The following is a 22,491-nucleotide window of genomic DNA, read 5'->3' on the forward strand; positions in this document are numbered from 1 at the left end:
GGTGACATAAAGATGATGTGAGGGTAGAAACGACAGATTTGACAGCTGATTGGATAAGTGGGGTGAGAGTAGGGGAGTAAGGATGACATCAAAGTTCTGGCCTTAGGTGACTAAGAAGATGGCAGTATCCACAGCAGTAATAGGTAAGTTTGGGAGAGAAGAGGACTGAGGGGTAACATATTGAGTTCTAGGGAATTTGACATGTCTAAAAGGCAGTTGGTAATAGATGACTTTAGCTCAGGTGAGAGGCTGGGGCTGGATATATAGGAATCATCTGCATAGAAAGGTTAAATGACCCCACAGGTCCTTGGTGTAATCACCCAATGAAATAGTATAAAATGAAAAGGGAATGAGGGCCAGGAAAGAGCCTCTGGGGACACCTACTGTCAGTACATATGACATGGATGAAGAACCAACATAGGAGAATTTAGTAATTAAACAGATAGGAAAACCAGGAGGGAGCAGTGCTACAAAAACCTGTAGATAAGAGAGTATCCAGGAGAAGGTGATTAATCATGTAAAATGCTACAGAGGTCTTAGTAAAGGCCATTAGACTTGGCAATTAAGAGATCACTAATAACTTTGAAGAGGGCATTTCAGTTCAGCAATGAGGTTGGAAGCCATATTATTGAGAGAGCAGGTGAATCCAGTTTGGGAAATAAATAGTATGTTAATTTGACCAGAGAGCATATGAGGAGTGATCTGAAGGCTAGAAAAGTAGTTTTTAAGTCAGGTAAGTCACCTATCTCCCGCGCAATGAGGATCCACTATAAGTCTCGGAGTGGGAGTCACGCCTAGATGTTAGGAAGATTATTTTGGCAGGTGTGGGAAAGATGAACTGAAATGGGGAAGAGAATATAGGTGAAGAAATAAGTTAGGGGACTATTCTTATAGTTCAGGTGAAAGATGATACAGCCCTGAACTGGCAATGTGGAGAGGAAAGGAGATGAATGAAACTGATAGAGGAAGACTTGAATGGGGTGAGAGGGTGAGGATGAAGAAAGACAACATTTCTATTCTTGGTGACTGATAAGATTATGGAAGTTGGGAGGAGATGCTAATTTAAGGGAAAATGATAAGTTCAGTTTTGGAAGGTCAAGCTTGAGGTCCCAACAGGATAATAAGTGGGAGATGTAAAGGGAAGAGATTGGGGCTGACATATAAAAAGTTAAGAGTCAGCCTGAGGCCATTTAGTCCACACAGACATCCTTCAATACAGACGTAGCCCGAGAGTGCTGCTGGATTGTGGGACAGGGTAATAATTGAGGTGAATAATAATATTGTGAATAACAATATGACCCTTAAGTCATTTAGTATCGTTACATATAGCAGACTGTCTTTAATAAGGCAGGTGTTAAATGAAGTCTTTAGAATGGAAAAATCACCATCCAGAAAGCGTGTTGAAAGAGGACAAAGCTTTGGAGGATGCTAGGCAAAGTTATGTAGGACCAGAGTGGTCAGACAGGTAGGAAAAAGCAGTCTTATGGTGATTACAGGAAGAGACACTGTTCAAGAGTCAGAAGTGTGAAATGGTACAGAAAAGCCCAAGAGGTCAAGCATTGACAAAAAGATCATCAAACCTTGCTAATAATGTCCTGTTGTGAAATTTTTCCTCTGTCCCTCATTCTCCAGGCTCTTACTTAGCCTGAGTTAGACTTACTGAGACCTTTTCATTTCCCAACCAACTGCACGCCTTTGGACTTCTCCCTTGCACCCCAGGAACCTCACCATTCTGGAAGATCCCATCAGCCCTGGCACTCAGTCCTGCCTTTGGGCCCCTCCCTCCCTTGTGTCTAGGCCAGCCATTTCTGCATTTCACACCTGGCTGCACTGCTTGAGATTTCTCCATTATGACCCCTCACCAGACATCTTCCCTTCCTATCCCCTTTTCCCTTTGTGTGTTGTCTTCTCCCGTTAGACTAAGCTTCTTGTGGACAAGGAATGTCTTTTTCATATTTGTAATCTGCAGCATTTAGCACATTGGTTGGGACATAGTTGGTGCTTAATAAATGTTTAATGACTGACTGGGGTGAAAGGAGAGGGTATAAGTGATAAGTCACATTCATGAATCATTGTTTTATTTTTCTCTAAACTTGGAAGGTGCCATCAGCAGGTAGAGTGGAAGACACCTCCCACTTTGACTCCTTGAGCAGCTAGAGCATTGTATTCTTTCACAGCCTGTTCTGTCTGGAGGACCAGGACATTTATCCCTTGTCTCTTAAGGTAGTCCACAGTAGATGCTGGCACCTGGGAAAGAGATAAACAAGATAGTAAAGCTTGAGCCTAAAGACCCAGCTACTGTTAATGGCCCCTTTCTCATTACCATTAGGAAACATAAGGGCATTACTCAACAACATTGATGACGGTAACATCTCATTCATGGGAACATCACTTATCTAGCAACTTTGACTATTTGGAATACAGCTGAAAACCCAGAAGGAAGTATAAAGGGTGTCTGAACAGCTAAAATAGATGTCATGAAGTCTATGCATCAAAACTCTCTTCATAAGAGGCCCCTGCTCCAAGCCTATATGTTTATTCTTATTTTAAAATTAATTCTAACATCGATTGTTAATCTCAGTTTCCAGTCTGCAGCAGATTAGAAGCTGTAAATCAGAGAGCACTATCAAGCTACACAAAAACACCCTGAGAACAATAAAAAGTGACAACTGATAACATGCCAGGGAGAGAAGAGCCAGAAAAGCTAAATGATATAAACAGCAGACACAGAAAAAAACAAAACATAACAAACAAAAACTAGAAAACCCTCAAATATCTAAATGTATCTTAGTACAGGGGCAGTCTCAGCTCTGAGAGTAGCAATATATTATCAAGCTGGAAAAAGATTAATGTCAACAATAATCCCAAGTCATCAGGAAGGGATTTGGTTCTATTCAATTTACTATATTTAATAAGACAGGGAACTGCGTTAACCATAAAGAAAGCTTCCATCCAGTGCTTCTATACATCTCTGCCTTCACTGGAAGGGGCAGTTCCTCCACAAATGTGCATCACAAATCTTAAATATTTTTGCAAATGGTCTTATAAATTACTGTGGCCAAAATGCAATTCTCCCTTTAGTGGCCAACTGCATGCATTTGGTTAGACTGGTCTTCTGACAACAGGCATGTGATATTTTATCTTCAGGACTTTCAGGCTGGCAGGACCTGCCAGATGGTGTGCTCCACTGGTTTAGGCTCTGGCTGTGAAGAACATGCTGGAGAACATCAAAAATAGTTACAATTTAAAAATTAAAGGGGCTAAACTTCAGTTTTCTAGAAATTTCGCTTGTGTGAGAAAATAAGCTCAGATCTTATATTCGGTTCTCATTGAGCCAATGTATGAAAAAATGAGTCACAATCAATAGTTTTTTATTTGTCTTTTGCCTGTGGCTTGCACTGGGTGACTCACTAGATATATTTATGGTATAAAAGATGAACAGCACAGCATGGAAAAGAGCACTGATGTGTAAAAAGGCTAGTTATTGATCTGAAACTTCCCAGCTATGTGACTGTGGACAGGTCACTTAACTTCTCTAAGCCTCAGTTTTCTCATCAGTAAAATGGGGATGAAAACACTTACCAATTACTTTTTTAGTGAGAAAAAAAGTGCTATAGAAATGGGAGCCATTTCCTACTGTTGGACAACTGGGATAATAGTTGCCTCAATGTTCCTTTTAATAGTGTTTTGAAGATTATTTAAAAAGAGAAACTGGGTGTAACTTCTTTATAGATGTGAATTTTCTCCCCTGCTTCCTCCACTCTTCCTGGCTATGCCTTTCTGGGGAAGGTTTCGAGTGAAGCATTACAAGTACCTGTACAAAAAGTTCTATGAGAGTGCTTATAGCCAAGTAATGTGCATATATATGCCAATTTTATTTATATATATATATATATATATATATATATATATATACACACACATACACACACACACACATATATATACATACACATATATATATATAGTGTGTGTGTGTATATATATATATATATAGTATATATAGCCAAGTAATGTGCACACACACACACACACACACACACACACACACACACACACACAAGCCAATTATATATAGCCAAGAAAGTGCTTATAGCCAAGGTTGTTCAGGAATACCGCCACTAGACCCTTCCTGGAAGAAAAGAAATCAAAGACCCAGAGATGGAATAGTACAATGGAAGGGAGAGGATACAGGCACTGGGCCTTTTTCTGATACCCTGTGCACCTAACGCAAGTCCTGTATTAGTTCAGGAGCCCTGAGATAGAGAATTCACAAAGCTACATACTCCACAGTAATAGAAAACAAGGGGGGAAAAGTAGGGTCCTGGAGATGCCTGCCATGAGGCACGTCACCATGTCCGATACACACCTTCAATGCTTCACTCATTCCACGGCCAATTACCAGGGTTTGGACCCCCTTCTTGGCTACTTCCTCCACATCTGCAGGCTGCACACCTGGGGAATGCTGGATATGGAAACAAAAAGTTTACTATGTGCCTGGGACACTGGTTTCTTTATCCTTCCTTTGCAAATGGGAGTCTTCATGGCATGTTATAAGAATCTCCTTGTCTAAAGGACCTTAAAAAACAGATCAGTTTTCACCTGACAGGGACAATGTAGTCCTGCCTAAAGACAGGCAGATGAGGAAGATAACTTCTTAAAATTATCCTCCTACCCTATGATTCTATGAAATACTTGTCTTCCCTTATGTCATGTAAATTACATTTTGTCTTTCAGGAGTCTTTTTTTTTTTAAAAAACTGGTAGAGAATTTTAAATCATGGTAAGAACATGGTTAAGTGTAAAATTTACACTTGAGGAAAAATAATTCAAATACTTAGAGGCTGATGGATTCTGAACTACCAGGGAAAGAGAATGTAACAGAATACGACTGTACCTTGAGATTAACTGTATTGAATTTCACAGTTGTAAGGGATCTGAAGAAACCCTTACCTGATATATGAATACCTTCTACAACAGTCTCAAGAAGTGGTCTTTCAGCCTCTTCCTGAATACTAGAAATGATGAAAAACCCATTTCTTCATTATTAAACTCATGCTATGTTTGGACAATCCTAAATGTTACAAAGTTCTTTTAGTTCACTGAGCTAAACAGTGCCTCTCTGAACCTTCTATGCATTCTTCTAAGTTCTAGATTCTGGAGTTACATGGAAAAAGTCCAAACCCTTTAGGCCTCATTTAACATTTAAAAAAAAATTTATTTTTACTCATCTAACAATGTTAACTACTCCTTCTAAGACACTCTCTCCTGCCTGGGTTTTGGTGACATTTGTCTCTCTTGGTTCTTCTCAAGCTTCTTCCTGGATCATCATCCATGTCCTGCTTCTTTCTACATGGGTATGTCTTAAGGTTCTGTCATGGTCTTATTTTCTTCTATGTTGTGTCTTGGAGATTTCGTGAGATCCCATGAGCTCAATGGTATGCTCTATGTAGATAACTCCAGGATCTATGTATGCCTCAATATTTCTCCCAAGTTCTGATCAGATCATAACTGCCAGATGGGCATCTCCACCTGGATATCCCATAGGTATCTCAAACTCATGTCTTAAAACAGAATTCTTTATCATTCTCCACTAAACCCTCTTTCCCCCCAACTCCCTATTTTTGTTGAGGGTACCACCAATGTTTTAGTAAGATTCACAACCCTAGAGCCATCCCCAACTCTTCTCTCATATACCCTAACCAATGGAGGTTAATAACTCCTCAACGTCTCTCATCCTCATCTCCATATCTTTACTCATACTGTCATCCCTCCTCACTTCCCCTCTCCAAATTTATATTCCTAAAGCACTGGTGGCTCCTTACTGCCCTTAGAATAATGTACAAACACCTGTATTTGGCATTTAGAGCACATTCACAATCTTATTTTAATCCATCTTCACAGGCTTATTTCACATTCTTTCTCTTCACAATCCATACTCTAGCTAACCTGCCCTTCTTGCTGCTCCTGTAGACAACATTCTACCTCTGGCCACATGCTTCTACACAGGCTGACCCCAATCCTATAATGATTCTCCTTCTGCCTGCTGGAACCCCTGGCTCTTTAAAAAAAATAAAATTTTTTTCAATTAAAAAAAAAATACGACTTTATCTTACCACCCCTCCCTATAGGAAAGAAAATAGGAAAACAAAACCCTTGTTAACACACATGCATATACAAGCAAAACAAATTCTTGCACTATGTAAGAAAATGATGTCTCATTCTGAACCCTGAGTCCATAACCTCTCTGTCAGGAGGTGGGCAGTAGGTTTCATCACTGGTCTGCTACAATTGTGGTTGGTCACTGCATTCACCACTGTTCTTATGTCTTTCAAAGTTGTTAGTCTTCACAATGCTATCTATACAGTACAAATTGTTTCCTTGGTCCTGATCATTTCCTTTTTCATCAGTTCATATATGCTTTTGCAGGGTTCTCTGAAACTATTTCCTTCATCATTTCTTTTTTTTGTTTCTTTGTTTTTTTTTGTGAGGCAACTGGGGTTAAGTGACTTGGCCAAAGTCACACAGCTAGTGAGTGTTATGTGTCTGAGGCCGGATTTGAACTCAGGTTCGCCTGAATCCAGAGCCAGTGCTCTATCCACTGCACCACTTAGCTGCCCCTCCTTCATCATCTCTTAACAACAGTATTCCATTCATGTATAACAAACTGGGGTATGAAGAAATATATGTACTCGGTCACTCCACAAGTGATCAGCACCTCCTTAGTTTCCAGTTCTTTGTCACCACACAGAGCTACTATAAATATTTTGTACATATGGTCCTTTTGCTCTTTCCATCTCTCTTCAAGGTTCAATTCCACTTCATCTCCTACACTTTTTCTTCCATCCTCTGCTCTTAGTGTCTCCTCCCTAAAATTACTTTACATATATTTTCTATTTACTTTTCTGTGTACACGTTGCTTGCTTCTTCCATACTCTCCAGTAGCATGGAAGCTTCTTGAGGAAAGGGACTGTTTTTTGTTTTTGTTTCTCAAATGCCTAACACAGTTCTTGGCACACAGTAAGCCCTTAATACGCTGGAGAAGGAAATGGCAAACCACTCCAGTTTCTTTGCCAAGAAAACCACCATATGGGGTCATGAAGAACTGGACACGACTGAACAACAAAAAACGACTCAATGAAGGCTACTTGAAACAGGGTTATAGTTTGCCTGATACTTTTGTCTTTACAAGAACTTAATTCTCCCTAACAAACCCAAAGAACAGGCAACAACAACAAACAAAAACAGCCAAACTCCATAAACTATTATACAAAGCAACATAAAAAGTGGTTACAAATGGTTGTTTATGGAACTGTATCCCTATTATTTACCAGATGCTAAACGAAATAATGGTTATGTATATTAATTTTAATAAAGGTAAACCCAAAATTGCCCATTATATTTACTCAGTGTTTCTGTTTATTAATTTTTTATGTAGTTGAAGTGTGAAAACTGCTTGACAGTTTGATTTATTATATGTCGTTCATACAGCTAGTAAGTGTTCGAGGCTTGCCTGAAAGAACTTAAACAAAAATCTTTTTATATAATTAGCAATGATGCCTTTCAATAAAGGCCATACATTGTTGATCCTGAGTTCTTAAAGATTCTATCAATACAGTACAAGCTCTGGCAGGTCAGACTGGAAAAACTTTGAATTATCAGTCCACAGTAATGGACTGTGTTTCTGTTGTCCAAGGACAAATTTAGCTTAAGAGGCTGGCTATTAGGGAAGTATTTTCTTTCTTGACTACAGCAATTCATGAAACTGTCTACTATTGAGCGTTTGTGACCTCTATCAGTGAAGGTTATACTCTAATCAATGATGTCCTCTTCCCTTCCCATCCCCCAATAGATGTTTTAATGTAATGAAAAAGCTAGCATATATAACATTAATAGAACCAGTAAGGCTTAACCATCTGCCTGCTGGGACCACTATGTAGCCTCCAGACAAATGGAATTCTGATCACGTGGCCCACTACTAAAAATTCAAGCCACCTCTAATTCCAATCAAGTAGACCATGTTAGCTGCTTGGGTATAACTCTGTGAAGAAAAGGGGTAGGTAGCCATGGACCCATGACAACATCAGAGATCAATCAGCTAACTCAGTAAGTGAAAATGCAAGAACAGGAAGAACACAGGTCAGCAGTCTGGGATTTGCTCAGTGAACATGCCCAGCCTTTATAGCTTCAGGGAATTGACTGAAAGCATCTTCTAAAAGAAAGCATCAGAGTTTTAGTAATGCAGATCTCTGAAATAGGTCTAATTATTCTAAGAGAGCCAGAACATACTGTATTATCATTTGGATGTTTATCATGGAGGCAGAGCTCCCTGAGATTTTTCCCAATAAGATTCAGACCTCAAAGTGTTGGTTCTTTCTGGGAGAGTGCAGATGCCTTGGAGACATTCCAGTGGTCTTTTGTCTGTCAGTGGATAGCTGGAATAGGTAGATGACATACCTGGGGATTAATGAGATAATTTGTTTTTGATGGGTTACAAGTCTAGGCTTTGTTGGCTCAGCTTGTGCCTATGAAAGGCATTCTCTATTATAATTAGGATTCATTAGCAAAGCAAGGATGCAGTTAGCTGGTTGTAAGCTCCTTGAGGGCAGGATCTATCTTATACCTACCTCTTTGGATCCTCTTAAGTGCTTAGCACTGAGCCTACTGAGTAGACTCAACAAATTTTATTGAAACTGTTATTGGCAATGATGATGACCACTTGTAGTCTCATGTTCTATGATTCCATGAAGATAGGCAATTCCTTGTCCAATTCAAAGGAAGCCCCTTTATCCCAATTGATAAATGGGCAAAGGATATGAACAGGCAGTTTTCAGACAAAGAAATTAAAGCTATCTAGAGTCATGTGAAAAAATGCTCTAAACTACTACTGATTAGAGAAATGCAAATTAAAACAAGTCTGAGGTACCACATCACACCTATAAGATTGGCTAATATGACAAAAAAAGAAAATGATAAATGTAGAAGATGTGGGAAAATTGGAATTTATTAAAGAACTTTCGGTAGAGTTGTGAACTGATCCAACCATTCAGGAGAGCAATATGAAACTATACCCAAAGGGCCATCAAACTGTGCATACCCTTTGATCTAGCAATACCACTACTAGGTCTGTATCCCAAAAAGAGCATAAAAAAGGGAAAAGGACCCACAAGTACAAAAATATTTATAGCAGCTTTTTGTGGTGGCCAAGAATTGGAAATTGAGGGAAAGCCCATCAATTGAGGAAGGGCTGAACAAATTGTGGCATATGAATGTAATGAAATACTATTGTTCTATAAGAAATGATGAGCAGGCAGATTTCAGAAAAACCTGGGAAGACTTATACGAACTGATGCTGAGTGAAGTGAGCAGAACCTGGAGAACGTTGTACACAGTCACAACAACATTGTGCGGTGATCAACTATGATAGACTTAGCTCTTCTCAGCAATACAATGATCTAAGACAATTTCAAAAGACTCATGATAGAAAATGCTATCCACATCCAAAAAAAGAACTATGGAGTCTGAATGCAGATTAAAGCCTACTATTTTCACTTTTTTTTTTGGTTTTTGTTTTTTCTTTCTCATCGTGTTTCCCTTTCATTCAGATTCTTCTTTTACAACATGACTAATGTGGAAATATGTTTAACATGACTGGACATGTAAAATCTGTATCATATTGTTTGCTGTCTTGGGGAGGGGGGAGATCAGAGAGGGAATCAGAGAGGGAGGGAGAAAAATTTGGAACTCAAAAATCTTACAAAAATTATCTTTACATGTAATTGGAAAAAAATAAAATACTATTAAATGAAAAAAATCAACACCAAAAACAAACAAACAAACAAAAACAACAAGGAAAGCCCCTTTAGCATTCTTTATTTTAGTTTCTCCTCATGGAAACAGGAATCTTCATTTTGGCCATCTCCTGAAAAAAGCATCTTAAAGATGATGACACTAAGAAAGTAAAATGTGTTCTCCAGAGGATCATTAACAAAATCCAATTGTTATTCCTTTTGATACTAGCCTGTGCCTGACTTTAAAACATGACACAGTATTTTTGAAAAGCCTTTGAGAAAATTCCAAAGAACTTTCCTTTATTCTCCTGAGACAGCAACTTCCACTGTGATCTCAGCTTTGACTTAATTTGTAAGGAAAACTGGGAATGGTTTACCTTTTTACCAGCAAGTTCAATAGACTTCATATTTGCATTGATTTATTTGGGTTAATTGTTCATTCCTCTGCAATCCTTTCTCATTTCAGGGTCTTTATTATATTCTCTCTTTATGATTATTATATACTTATAGTAAAGAATACAGTGAATACAAACTGACACAGCTATTGTCTATCCTTAAAGAGAGAATTAAGCATACCTTAATAATAACATTGGTGCAGACAGTAAACTGTCCCTTTACCCACTGTCATCTCTGTAACTCTTAAATTTTCTTACTTTAACAGAATATTACCTTTTTTCTAAATGACTGTTTATAATTATGACAAAGAAAACTTTTTAACCTATTTTTTCTTTTTTTAATTCAATTTTATTTTCAATTCTAAATTCTCTTCCTGCCTCTACCCTTTCTTCCACCCACTGAAAAGGCAAGAAATATGATACTTATTATACAGATAAAATCATGCAAATCATATTTCCATATTAGCCACCCCCCCCCAAAAAAAACAAGAAAAAAAGAAAGAGAAAAAAATAGGCTTCAATTTGTACTCTGAGTCCCTCAGTTCTCTATCCGTATGTAGATAGTATTTTTCATCACGAGTTCTTTGGAACTGTGGTAGACCACTGTATTCATCAGAGTTACTAAGTCTTTCATTATTGATTATCTTTACAATATTGCTTGTTATGGTGGAAAATACTCCCCTGGTTCTGGTACAAATTCATATACATCTCTCAGGTTTTACTGAGACTGTACCCTTCAAAACTTCTTACAGCACAATAGAATTCCATGACATCTGTATAGCAAAACTTGTTCAGTCGTTCCTTAATTTGCAGGCATCCCCTCAGTTTCCAACTTCTGCCACAAAAAGAACTGCTATAAATACTTTCGTACATATGACATATGGGTCCTTTTTTTTTTTTATTTTGCTTTGATCACCTCAGGGTATAGACCTAGTAGTAGTATTGCTGCATCAAATGTGCACAGTTTTGTAGCTTTTGGGGCATAGTTCCAATTTGCTGTCCAGAATGGCTGAACTAGTTAATAACAGTTCTACCAATAGTGTACAAGTGTACCTATTTTCCCACATTCCCTCCAGCATTTGTTCTTTTCTTTTTCATTCAAGTTAGCCAATCTGATAGATGTGAGGTGGTACCTCAGAGTTGTTTTAATATTTATTTCTCTAATTATTAGTGATTTAGAACATTTTTTCCATATGACTATTGATAGTTTTGATTTCTTCTTCTGAAAACTGCCTGTTCATATCCCTTGATCATTTATCAATTGGGGAATGGCTCTTATTCTTATAAATTTGGTTCAGTTTCCTGTATCTTTATCAGAGAGACTTGCTGTAAAATTTCTCCTCTGTTTCTTGCTTTTCTTTTAATTTTGTCAGCATTGGTTTTGTTTATGCAATAACTCTTTAATTTTATGTAATCAAAATTATCCATTTTACCTCCCATGGACTTTTCTACCTCTTGTTTGATCACGAACTCTTCCTCTACTCTTAGATCCATACCTACCCACAGCTAATTTCTTTTATATTCCAATAATTTGTTTATAATGTCTAAATCATGTACCCATTTTGAGCTTATCTTGGTATACGGTATGAAATGTTAGTTTATGACTAGCTTCTGCCAGACTACTTTTCAGTTTTTCCAACAGTTTTTGCCAAATAGTGAGCTCTTGTCCCAATAGATGGAATCTTTGGATTTACCAAACACTAGTTTACTGTACTCATTTGCTTAAAAGACAGCTTTTATAAAGCCATTTGCAATTACTCATGGTTATATAAGCAATATTCATAATTAAAATGAATGAGTGTATATTACATACCTTTTGGTACATATTTTCTCCCAAGTCTCCCCACCGATAAAAGTTTTAGAAATATCAATTTCAAGCCTCAGTTTTGGTGGCCTAAGCCTATACTTCAGGAATATTGATGAAGGTATCTCAGCTTACCCCAAACCTACTAAGTTAAATTACAGAATCACAGAATTTTGAGAGTTGGAAGATTCCTTGGCAACCACCTAGTCCAACCTATACTTGAGAGGAATACCCATTATCACACACTCAACAAATGGTCAACCAGCCTTTGTCTGAAAACCTCCAGGGAAGGTCAGTCAGTCAACTAGCACGTGACAGATGTGCTAAGTGCTGTAGAAATAAAGAAAGGCAAAAAACAGTCCCTGCTCTTAAGGAGTTCACAGTCTAACCATGGGGCAGGGGAACAACATGCAAAAACTATGTACAAATAAGACACAGCCTTTGATACTATTGATCACTCTCCTCCTCGATATTTAATTCCCTTTATGTTTTCAGAATACCACTCTCTCCTGGTTTTCCCCTTACCTATCTAGCCACTTCTTCTCTGTCCTCTTTGCTGGACCCTTTTCCAGATCAGGGCCTCTCACCACAGGCACCCCTTTGGGTTCTGTCATAGGCCTTCTCTTCTCCTTACGTACCACTTCACTTGGTGATCTCATCTGCTCCCATGGATTTAATTACATTCTCTATGCTGATGATTCTCAAATCTACCTTTCTGGCCTCAATATCTTTGCTGACCTCCAATCTTGCAAATCCAACTGCTTTTCAGACATCTCAAACTGGACATCCAGTAGACATCTTAAACTCATTAGGTCCAAAACAGAACTTATTATTATTTCCCATAAACCTTCCCTACCTCTGACCTTCCCTCTTACTATAGAGGGCAACACCATTCTCCCAGTTACTCAGTCTCATAACCTAGGAGTCATACTAGGTTCCTCATTATCTCTATAGTCTATCACTATATCTAAACTGTCAATTTCACCTTTGCAACAACTCTCCAATAAGCCCCCTCCTCTCTTCTGACACTGCTACCACTCTAGTGCAGGCTCTTATAGCCTCGACTCATGCCTCAATTACTACAAGTAGCCTGCTGGTGGGTCTGCCTACCCCAAGTCTCTCCCCATTCCAATCCGTTCATCCATGGATGATTCCATAGTCACTTAAGTGATTTTCCAAAAGCACTGATTCCCCCCCACCCCCCATCTCTCCCCTTTAGCCTTCCTCTTTCCTCTCAAGGGCAAATACAAAACACTCTATTTGGCATTCAAAGCCCTTCATAATCTAGACCCCTCTTCCCTTTCCAGTCTTCTTATACCTTACTCCCCAATATGTACTTTTTGATCCAGTAACACTGCTCTCTTGGTTATTCCACAAACAAGACATTTCTTGCCTTGGGGCATTTTCTCAGGCTGTTCCCCAGGCCTGGAAAGCTCTCCCTTCTCTGCTTTGATTATTTACCTGGGCTTCCATTAAGTCCCAACTAAAATCTTACCTTCTACAGGATGCCTTCCCTAACCCTCTTAAGGCCAATGCTTTTCCTCTTTTAATTATTTCCTGTTTATTCTGTATTTAGCAGCCAAATACAAAAGAGTATGAGAGGATCAGGAAAGACTCCAAGGAGAAGACAGAAGAAAGGGATGCTATGGGGCAGAAGTAAGGAGAAAACACATTGAAGGGGGAGGATAGAGCCAGTACAAAGGCACTGGGCCAAGAGATGGATGGATGGAGAGAGAGGGAGAGGGAGAGGGGGGGAGAGAGAGAGAGAGAGAGAGAGAGAGAGAGAGAGAGAGGGAGAGAGAGGAGAGAGAGAGTATGTGTGTGGCCACTTTGGCCTTTGTATCCATCCATCAGGGATGCTATGCTGTAAAGGAAGGCTGTGTGGGAGATGGCAGGCTGAATTAGATCATCTTGGGAATCTCTCCCAAGTCTGAGCTCCCCTGGTTTAGTACTCCCTGGACTGACAAAGACAAAATGTCATGCAGATAGTGTTGTTGAGTCTAGAAACATAAGCCTTAACTGAGGAAGAGATGATGCAAAGTGACCGGAGAGGACTGGCCTCATGCCTGCATAGTCTGATTTGCTGGATACGGAGAAGGATCCACCTCCCCCTCCCCAATCCCCAGTATCTGAAATTTTACCACTAGAAATACATTCATTGGTACAAAAGCAATGACCTCTAAGTTTTAAATATATAAATAGAATATCCCAGTGTGGAGTTTTAAAAAATATAACATATCCTAGTGTGAACTGGTTTATCAGTTGGCTTCTAATATAGCAAGCTAAGATCAGGACACTGAGTCCCTTAAATTCAACAAGCATCAGGTGCCTACTATATACAAGACACTATACTAGGTATTAGGGATAAAGACAAACAAAAACAGTTCCTCACTTCAAAGAGCTTACATTCTGTTGGGTAACATTACAGGGAAACAGATGAACAAATGCAGGATCATTGAATAAGGCAGACAGTATTAACACCTGGGGGATCAGGAAAGATTTTCTGGATGAAGTAGCTTGTAAGCTGAGTCTTGAAGAAAGTTAAGGATTTTAAAAGGTGTTAAGTAAGGAAGCCATCTGGCTGTTTCCAAAAAAAACCACACTCCATCTCTCAGTTGAAGGCATCTTCTCTGGCTGTTCCCCATGCCTGGAATACTCTACCTCCTTCATTCCAACCACAGACCTCCCTGGCTTCCTTTAAGTCCCAATTAAAATCCTACTTTCTACAGGAAGCCTTCCCCAACCCTCTTAATTTCATGTGCCTTTCTTCTGTTGATTACTTTCTATTTATTCTGTATATAGTTTATTTATAAATATTAGTTTGCATGTTGTTCCTTCCATTATAAGTTCTTTGAGGGCAGGGGGCTGTCTTTTGCCTCTTTTTTGTATCCCCTGATCTTAACACAGCACTTGGCACTTAATAAATGCTTATTGACTGAGGGAGTGTTATAGTCACAGGGGACAGCCAGTAAAAAAGCAGAGAGGCAAGAGATGGAATATCAAGTTAGGGGAACAGCAAGTGGGCAAGTTAATCTGGAATAGTGTGTAAAGGGGAGAAATGTGAAATGAGTCTGGAAAGGAACCCAGGAGCTGGGCTGTCTAAGATTTTATGTACCCATCTGAGCAGTTTGTATTTTATTACTGAGGAAACAGGAAGGCACCAAGGATTCTTGAAAAGGTGAGAAACCTTTGGTCACACAAGCATTAGAGAGAGGGGGGAAGAAGGTGGGAACTTAATCTGTGATTTCACTGGCGTAGCTAGAAATTCCTTCTACAAAGAGACTGGCACTACTTCTGCGATTTCTAGTCTGAAAGTTGCCCGAGGCACTAAGAGGTCACCCAACCAGCATCCATTAGAGGCAAGACATGAATTTACGTCTTCCTGACTATAAGAACAGGTCTCTCCCATTAATGCCACCACGCTACCTCTCCTGGGCAGCTAGGTGGCACAGTGTACACAGTTCTAAGCCTGAAGTCAGGAAGACCTGAGTTCAAATCCAGCCTCAGACACTTCTTAGCTATGTGACCCTGGACAAGTCACTTAACTCTATTTGCCTCAGTTTCCTCATCTGTAAAAATCAGCTGGAGAAGGAAATGGCAAACTACTCCAGTACCTTTACCAAGAAAACCCCAAATTGGATCACAAAGAGTCTAACATAACTGAAGTGAATGAACAACAAGACGTACCTCTCCTACACTATGGAAAGCCTATTTTGACAGCTGAGCAGAGGATAGATTGGAGAAGCTGGAATCAGTAAGGCTACTGAAATAGTTCAGGTGAAAGTGATGAAAACCTAAATTAGGGTGGTGAGGGAATAAGAATTTTAAAAATATTTTATTGATACTGACTTTTAAATATTTTGGTCACTTGCCAGTACCCAGCCCCCTGCTCCAAAAGAATCCTTGCTTGTAACAAAGAAGTATAATTAATCAAAAGAAACCAGCACATTTATCATGTCTGAGAGTATATTATTCAATCCGCATTTTGTAGTTGCAGAAAGACATTAAAAATCCTTTTTAGTAAAACTGAAAATATTAAGAAGTAATATTTTTCTCTAAAAAACTCCTTCCAAGATGTTAGGAAAAGTCCCTTGGAAAAATGAGTGATAGGTTGAGGAAAGAAATTCTTTTCTTAGGGAAAAGGCTGAAAGGTAATAAAAAAGAATATCTCTAGTCTACTTCTCTCATTGTGTCTTCATCCATCTGAAGTGATGGGTGATAGAATTCACCCTTCTCTATTGAGAAAAAAATTAAGTTATCTATGGAACGGAGGAGGTCCCTTAACTCCAGGAATGAGGTGAGTAGTTCAGGAGGGAATGGGATGCTGACTTGGTTACTCAACGAATTTCGGAATGTTAATCTATATTGCATTTTTTTAAAAAAAAGGGATCTTTTCCTCATTCAAGATTCCTATAAATGTTACCTAAATGTTACAGTACTAGTATTAAAATTTTTTTCTCCAACACAGTCTATCACTTCTCTATTTAGAAGAGAAAAGTATGATCCTCTGGAGGCAAGATTGGTCAATGCATTAATCTGTTTTCTGATATCTTTTAGTGTTATTTTCCTTTATTATATTGTTATTGCATATATTATTCTCTCAGTTCTGCTTATATCACTTTGAAACAGTTCATATAAGACTCCTCAAGTTTCTTTAATCTTCACATGGGAACAAGAATTTAGATACACCGGCCCTTAAGTCAGGAGGACCTGAATTCATATCTGACCTCAGACCAAACACTTAACACTTACTAGCTATGTGACCCTGGGCAAGTCACTTAACCCCAATTACCTATTAAAAAAAAAGAATTTGGATAAAAAAGGTAGGAGAGAAAGTTTCAGAGCTAGAGTATTACTTAGAGGCAGTTAGGTGGCACAGTGGATGATAGAGGGCTGGGCCTGAAGCCAGGAATACTTAAGTCCAAATATGACCTTAAACACTTACTCACTATATAACTCTGAGCAACTTACCTAACTGCTGTTCACCTCAGTTTCCTCAACTGCAAAATGGAGACAATAACACTTACCTCACAGGGTTATTTTATTATGAGGATCAAATGAAATAATATTTGCAAAAAGTGCTTAGCATAGTGTCTGATACAAAGTAGGCTCTATATAAATGCTTGTTTTCTTCCCTCTCTCCTTACTTAGGAAAGGCAAACATGAATGTTTTTCTGCAGTGAACATTGCGTGAGGGACACTTGAACACCGATGAAAAAGGTATGGTGGAAGAATGTCTTTACTAGCTTGTCTAACGGTATCTTTTTTTTTTTTTTTTGCCAATTGGGGTTAAGTGACTTGCCCAGGGTCACACAGCTAGTAAGTGTCAAGTGTTTGGTCTAAGGCCACATTCAAACTCAGGTCCTCCTGACTTAAGGGTTGGTGCTCTATCCACTGCGCCATCTAGTTGTCCCTAAGGGTATCCCTAATGCAGGCATACCGTATGGGGTTGAAGGGAGCGGGGAGAAAGTTTCAGATTGTGATTTCTTATCATTCATTGACATACTTTTACCTCTTCCTGGTTTTCTTTACCAATAAAACCAATTTTATTTTCTAAACTACAACTCTTACATATCAACTAAAGCAGTGCTTCTTAAACTGTGGGTTGCGACCGCATATAGGGGTCGTGTAAATGAATGTGGGGGTTGTGAAATAGTTGGTAACAGTAAAAGGTTTCTGAATGCACAATAACCAAAAATTAATTCAAAATCAAACACGTAATGAATTCAAGGTGTTTCTGGCAGTGCTTGCCCGTACTGCATCACGCAACTTCACTGCAGCTTTGGTTCTGAACACACAGCATGTGCACTCTGCATGCTGTCACACCACGCAATGCCAACAAATGCTGCCAGAAATACCTTGGCTCAGATTTGAGACTATTATATGTTGTGAATTGCAGTGTTTTTACTGTACGTACAAAATCATTAAATGGATTTTGGCTTGGAATTAGGACAGAATTTCCAACAATTTCTTAAATGACCCTAAACATATTTCTGCCATTTTGTGCTACGTATTTATGCAAAGTGGCATTCTCAGCACTGATGATTATAAAATCAAAATGTCAGTCAACTCTGAAAAATGTTGAAGATTTTATCAGTAAATGTTTGATTTGTATACCTATTTTATATACCTACATACTCTGGGTCACGTAAAATTTTCTCTGGTAAAAAGGGGTCATGAGTGGAAAAAGTTTAAGATGCCCTGATTTAAAGGAATGTTACTGTTAGCCCCATACACCTTTCTGAATTGACACTACCTTCTTTACCCAAGTTTATCATCATTCTTCCACCCTTATTGCCCCGCCCCCATTTTCTAGGTTGAATAGTCCAACTCTCACCCTAACTCTTCACCCCTGGCAAAGTCACCAGCCTCACTTTCTCCTCTGGACACCTGGAAGATCTCTATAGAGTTGCAGACAAAAGATCCATCAGGCTTATCTTCCCATAGTAAGTCATACCGTCATGGGGGTATTTAAAATCTGGTCACTATAATGACGGATGTTGATTAGAAGCTGTGGGGAAGAGGCTTGAAGACTGCATTAACCTCTTTTCATTTCTGAGGCAAAAGCAGGTAAAAGTAGATTGTTTGGCTGATGAAGAGAGAAGAGAAAAGGACAAGAAAGGAGAGAGGAGAGGGCAGAGTATGGCTCTGTTGTTTCTGGATTGTTTTTCCTCCTATGTGTCTGTGTTCTTCTGCATTTTGTGTATTCCTGGAGACATCTTGTAAGCTTAGGCATACCATGAGCTGCCTAAGGTCTGGAATGAAGAGAACGCAACCTTTGGGCAGCAATCATACTGTATCATAAGGTTAGCAAAAACTTCCTCTTTAATAGCATCTTTTGAATTTTTTTCTTTGTATCCCCAGTGCCAAGCACAGAATGGGCACTGAGTAGATATTTAATAGATTAATTCAAAATTTTAATTAATAAAAATATTTAATAAATGCTTGTTGATTGTTTGAATCCTCATGTTCTCTGGGCTATACCTGGGTTAGAGGTTTTGGGACTCTGACATTCCCTTTGGCTTATACTTTACCTCCAAAGGTCTCAGTTTCCTCTTGTGTAAAATGAGGTGGTTTGCTAATATTATGCATAATGTCCCTTCTAATTTTAATATTCTAAGATTCTATGACTCTGAACAGATAAGAAGCTGTCTTGTTCATAAGTAAAACACTGGTCCCAGTGTCATGTTCTCTTTGCTAGGATGGAGAGATACTTAATTGGTAGGTGAAGGACAAGAGATGATGAAGTATAGGCCCCATGGGTCTGATCTGAGAGATCAGGTCAGAAGGCCAGGGTTCAGGAAGGCTGAGGTCCAGGGAAAAGTAGGGTTGGAACCCTTAAAAGCTACAAGTAGAGCAAGGAGACTGTATGTCAGTCACCTCATCAGTGGCCTAGATGGGACCGAAGGCTTTTTATAATTCTGTTTTTCCTTGCTTATTTAAAAGGCCTGCAGCTTTTGCTTTTGATAAAACGTTTCAAGGCTGCTGGATGGCTCAAGTCCTCAGGAGGGTATATCCTCAGTAGAGGCGTTTCAGGAGCCCTAATGGATGCTAAGGCCCTCCAGGAGTTTGGGGTCTTTCAGGCTCTTTTCAAAATCATGTTGTCTCTGCAGTTTCTGAAGTCCCTGATGAGAGTGTAAAAGCCTATACTACTGCGCACACTTAGACAAAATCAATTGATCTCTCTCTCCCCCATTGGGCGCACAGAGTCGCTTACTCACATCTGTTCTATAAACAGAAAAAACAAGCCATTAGTATGTATCTGAATGAAAAAATCACATTAGAAAAAAGATTTAAAGGTACAGAAGGCAGGGGATATATGAGTATAATTAGAACTAACTGCAATGCTGAAGAGGACTTGCTGCCTATAAGAGACAATCTGTCTTAGAACAAATAAGCAGTTTCATTTCTCAGTTTCAAAGGTGGTGTCTTTTTTCTTTCCTCTTCTGTAGAAAAGAAGACTAAGTGGGACCTGATCAATCTCTTCAAGCATCTGAAGGGCTATCATGAGAAGAGGGATTAAACTCATTCTATGTAGCCCCAAGGGAGAGCTCTGTCTAGGACCAACAAGAGGAAATAATACGGAAGCTTGTTGTTGTTTTTTGTCCTTCTTTCTCGAAGAGGACCATGACATCAGGAAGGTGATGCCATGACTTGCAAGTGAGTTGGATTTTAAGTGAGGAAGGGCTGTGCAAAGTCACCAGCCTCACTTTCTCCTCCAGAGCCATCTGGGTCCAGCGGCAAGATAAAGATCAGGACAACTGAAGATAGCCCCCAACAGGGAAGCAGATTTCTTTCTTTCTTTCTTTTTTCTTTTTGCATTTCTTTTTATTTTTTTAATTTTTAGGCAATCGGGGTTAAGTGACTTACCCAGGGTCACACAGCCAGTAAGTGTCAAGTGTTTGGTCTGAGGCCGGATTTGAACTCAGGTCCTCCTGACTTCAGGGCCAGTGCTCTATCCACTGTGCCACCTAGCTGCCCGTAGGGAAGCAGATTTCAATTCAATATAGGGAAGAACTTATGGTTACAGTGGGTCTTCTTTTCACATAAGTGTTAGACTCACCGAACCAATGACGTCCCTTCCAACTCTGAAATTTAGTGAGCCACAAGAGCTGGCCAACAGTGGAAGCAGCTGCTTTGGTGGGAGATGGAACGCCCTGGGGGAGGAGGGCATTCCCTATCATTATAAGTAAGTAGAGGCAGGATGAATTATTGTTGGAAATACTAAGAAGGAGATTCATGTGTTACGAGGTTGGAATAGATAACCTCTTAGGATTCTTTTAACCCAGATTCTACTATTTCTGTATTACTGAATGGCAGAATAGTTCCAGGATCACACAATTTCTGAACATCCAGGCTCTTATATGGTAAAAATGAATTTAGGAACAAGATTTTGGGACTCTTTCTTTTCTGCCCCTCCTCTTACTGGGCAGTAGGAGCAGGGACTAGTCCTAGTTGCTAAGCAATGGTTCACTGGGGTTTGGGATGTAAGGGAGCTAAACTGGTATAAATACTGAGAGACACTTCTCAGTCCCAGACTAGCTCTCCATCAACTATTTTCCCCCCTTACTGAGAGCTACAGGGACATTAGTTTTCCATTCCATTTTCCCTACTGTTTTTCATCAGTAATTCTCTCCTCCCCTGATCCATCAAGAAAACAATATCATTTCACAATATCTCGCCCATCACACTGTTCCTGAAGAAAATAATTGGCTTAGAAAACTAAGTAGAAACAGTTGTGGAATTCTGTAGCAATTGTTCAGATTAATAAACATAGGGTAAAAACCAAAACAAAACAACCTGAGACTTGGTAGGATGGGATCTGTGACTGGAAAATAACTGAATGGGTATGTCTTATTCAAAAGGGACAGAATATACAACAGGGACAGTGGAGCAGCATTGTTTTTAGATTAAGAAAATATACTCATGTGAAGAACTCTGAGAACCAGAGGGAAACAGCATTTTGGAGAAAATTTTGGGAAAGATCAATGCAAGGAGAAACAAAAGTCATATGATGATGGGAAAACACTATATACTACCTATGCAGAAGGAAGACACAGATGAGGGTCTCCTCTTGGGCACCCTTTTACTTAGAATTTGTAGGGAAATAAAGCAAAAATAATACAACAACATTTATTAAGCTCCTACAAGTATGCTGGGAATACAAAGATGGAAAATGACATAGCCCCTGCCCTCAAAAACCTTACAGTTTACTACAGGTGAAACAACACGTATACAAATGAGCATTAGGTAGACAGAGACAAAGAAGAGATCCAAGAAAACACGAGAAGGGACAGGTCATTTTTGGCTGTAGAATCAAGAAAAGGTTCATGGAGGTGGTAGCAGCAGAGTTGGGCCTTGAAGGAAAGGAAAGATTGGGAGGGAATGTGTTCCAGGCATGATTGATTCAGACAGGAGAGGGGAGGATGAGATCATGAGCTATCTAACAATTCAGTCTGATTAAAAGCCAGAACTGGACTAATGGACTGAGAGAATAGTGAGGGATTGATTGAGACGCTGGACGTCACAATGAGAGTAGAGAGCAGGTTTAGGAGTGCAGCTATGGGAGGTCAGGAGGATGACCAGAGAAGGAAATTTCAGAGTACTGGGTCTTGAAGGTGGAACAACTTCAGATGAGGTTGAGGTCTAAGGTGGTACCACCCTTTGTGTCACTGAAGCAGACTGAAGACGGAAGTCTCAGGGGTTGAGAACATTAATGAATTTGAAGGCCTAGGTATTAAAAGGATCATGAATAGATGTTAATTTTGTGTGTGTGTGTGTCTGTGTGTCTGTGACTACAGAAAAGGATTAAACCAAGTTTGTTACATTTCAGAGGAAAATCCAGATTTCTAGGAATTGATGCAGGAGCTCTGGCATGAAAACCAAAACAGGGTCTCTCTGGGTGGGATAAGATAAAGCAATAATTCACCTGTTTGTGAGACTAGGTTTTGAGGCTCCCCTTAGATTGTGAGCTCCTTGAGGGTAGGGACTATCTTTTGCCT

General features: G+C 39.3%; 1 protein-coding gene across 2 annotated transcripts in view; it reads right to left on the reverse strand.

Moving 5' to 3' along the window:
• Nucleotides 1–2,056: 2,056 nt before the first annotated feature.
• AAMDC (adipogenesis associated Mth938 domain containing) overlaps nucleotides 2,057–22,491 on the reverse strand; it is a 38,426-nt gene continuing 17,991 nt past the window's right edge. For both annotated transcript variants that reach the window (XM_027848043.1, XM_027848042.1), the window contains exons 3-4: nucleotides 4,370–4,465; nucleotides 2,057–2,247 (exon numbers count right to left, since the gene is read on the reverse strand). In XM_027848043.1, coding sequence (XP_027703844.1) covers nucleotides 2,107–2,247; nucleotides 4,370–4,465 — 237 coding nt within the window. In that variant the 3' untranslated portion in view covers nucleotides 2,057–2,106. The remainder of the gene's footprint in view (nucleotides 2,248–4,369; nucleotides 4,466–22,491) is intronic.

The sequence above is a fragment of the Vombatus ursinus genome, unplaced genomic scaffold (genome assembly GCF_900497805.2).
Source record: "Vombatus ursinus unplaced genomic scaffold, bare-nosed wombat genome assembly UNPS02005659.1, whole genome shotgun sequence".
Classification (NCBI taxonomy): domain Eukaryota; kingdom Metazoa; phylum Chordata; class Mammalia; order Diprotodontia; family Vombatidae; genus Vombatus; species Vombatus ursinus.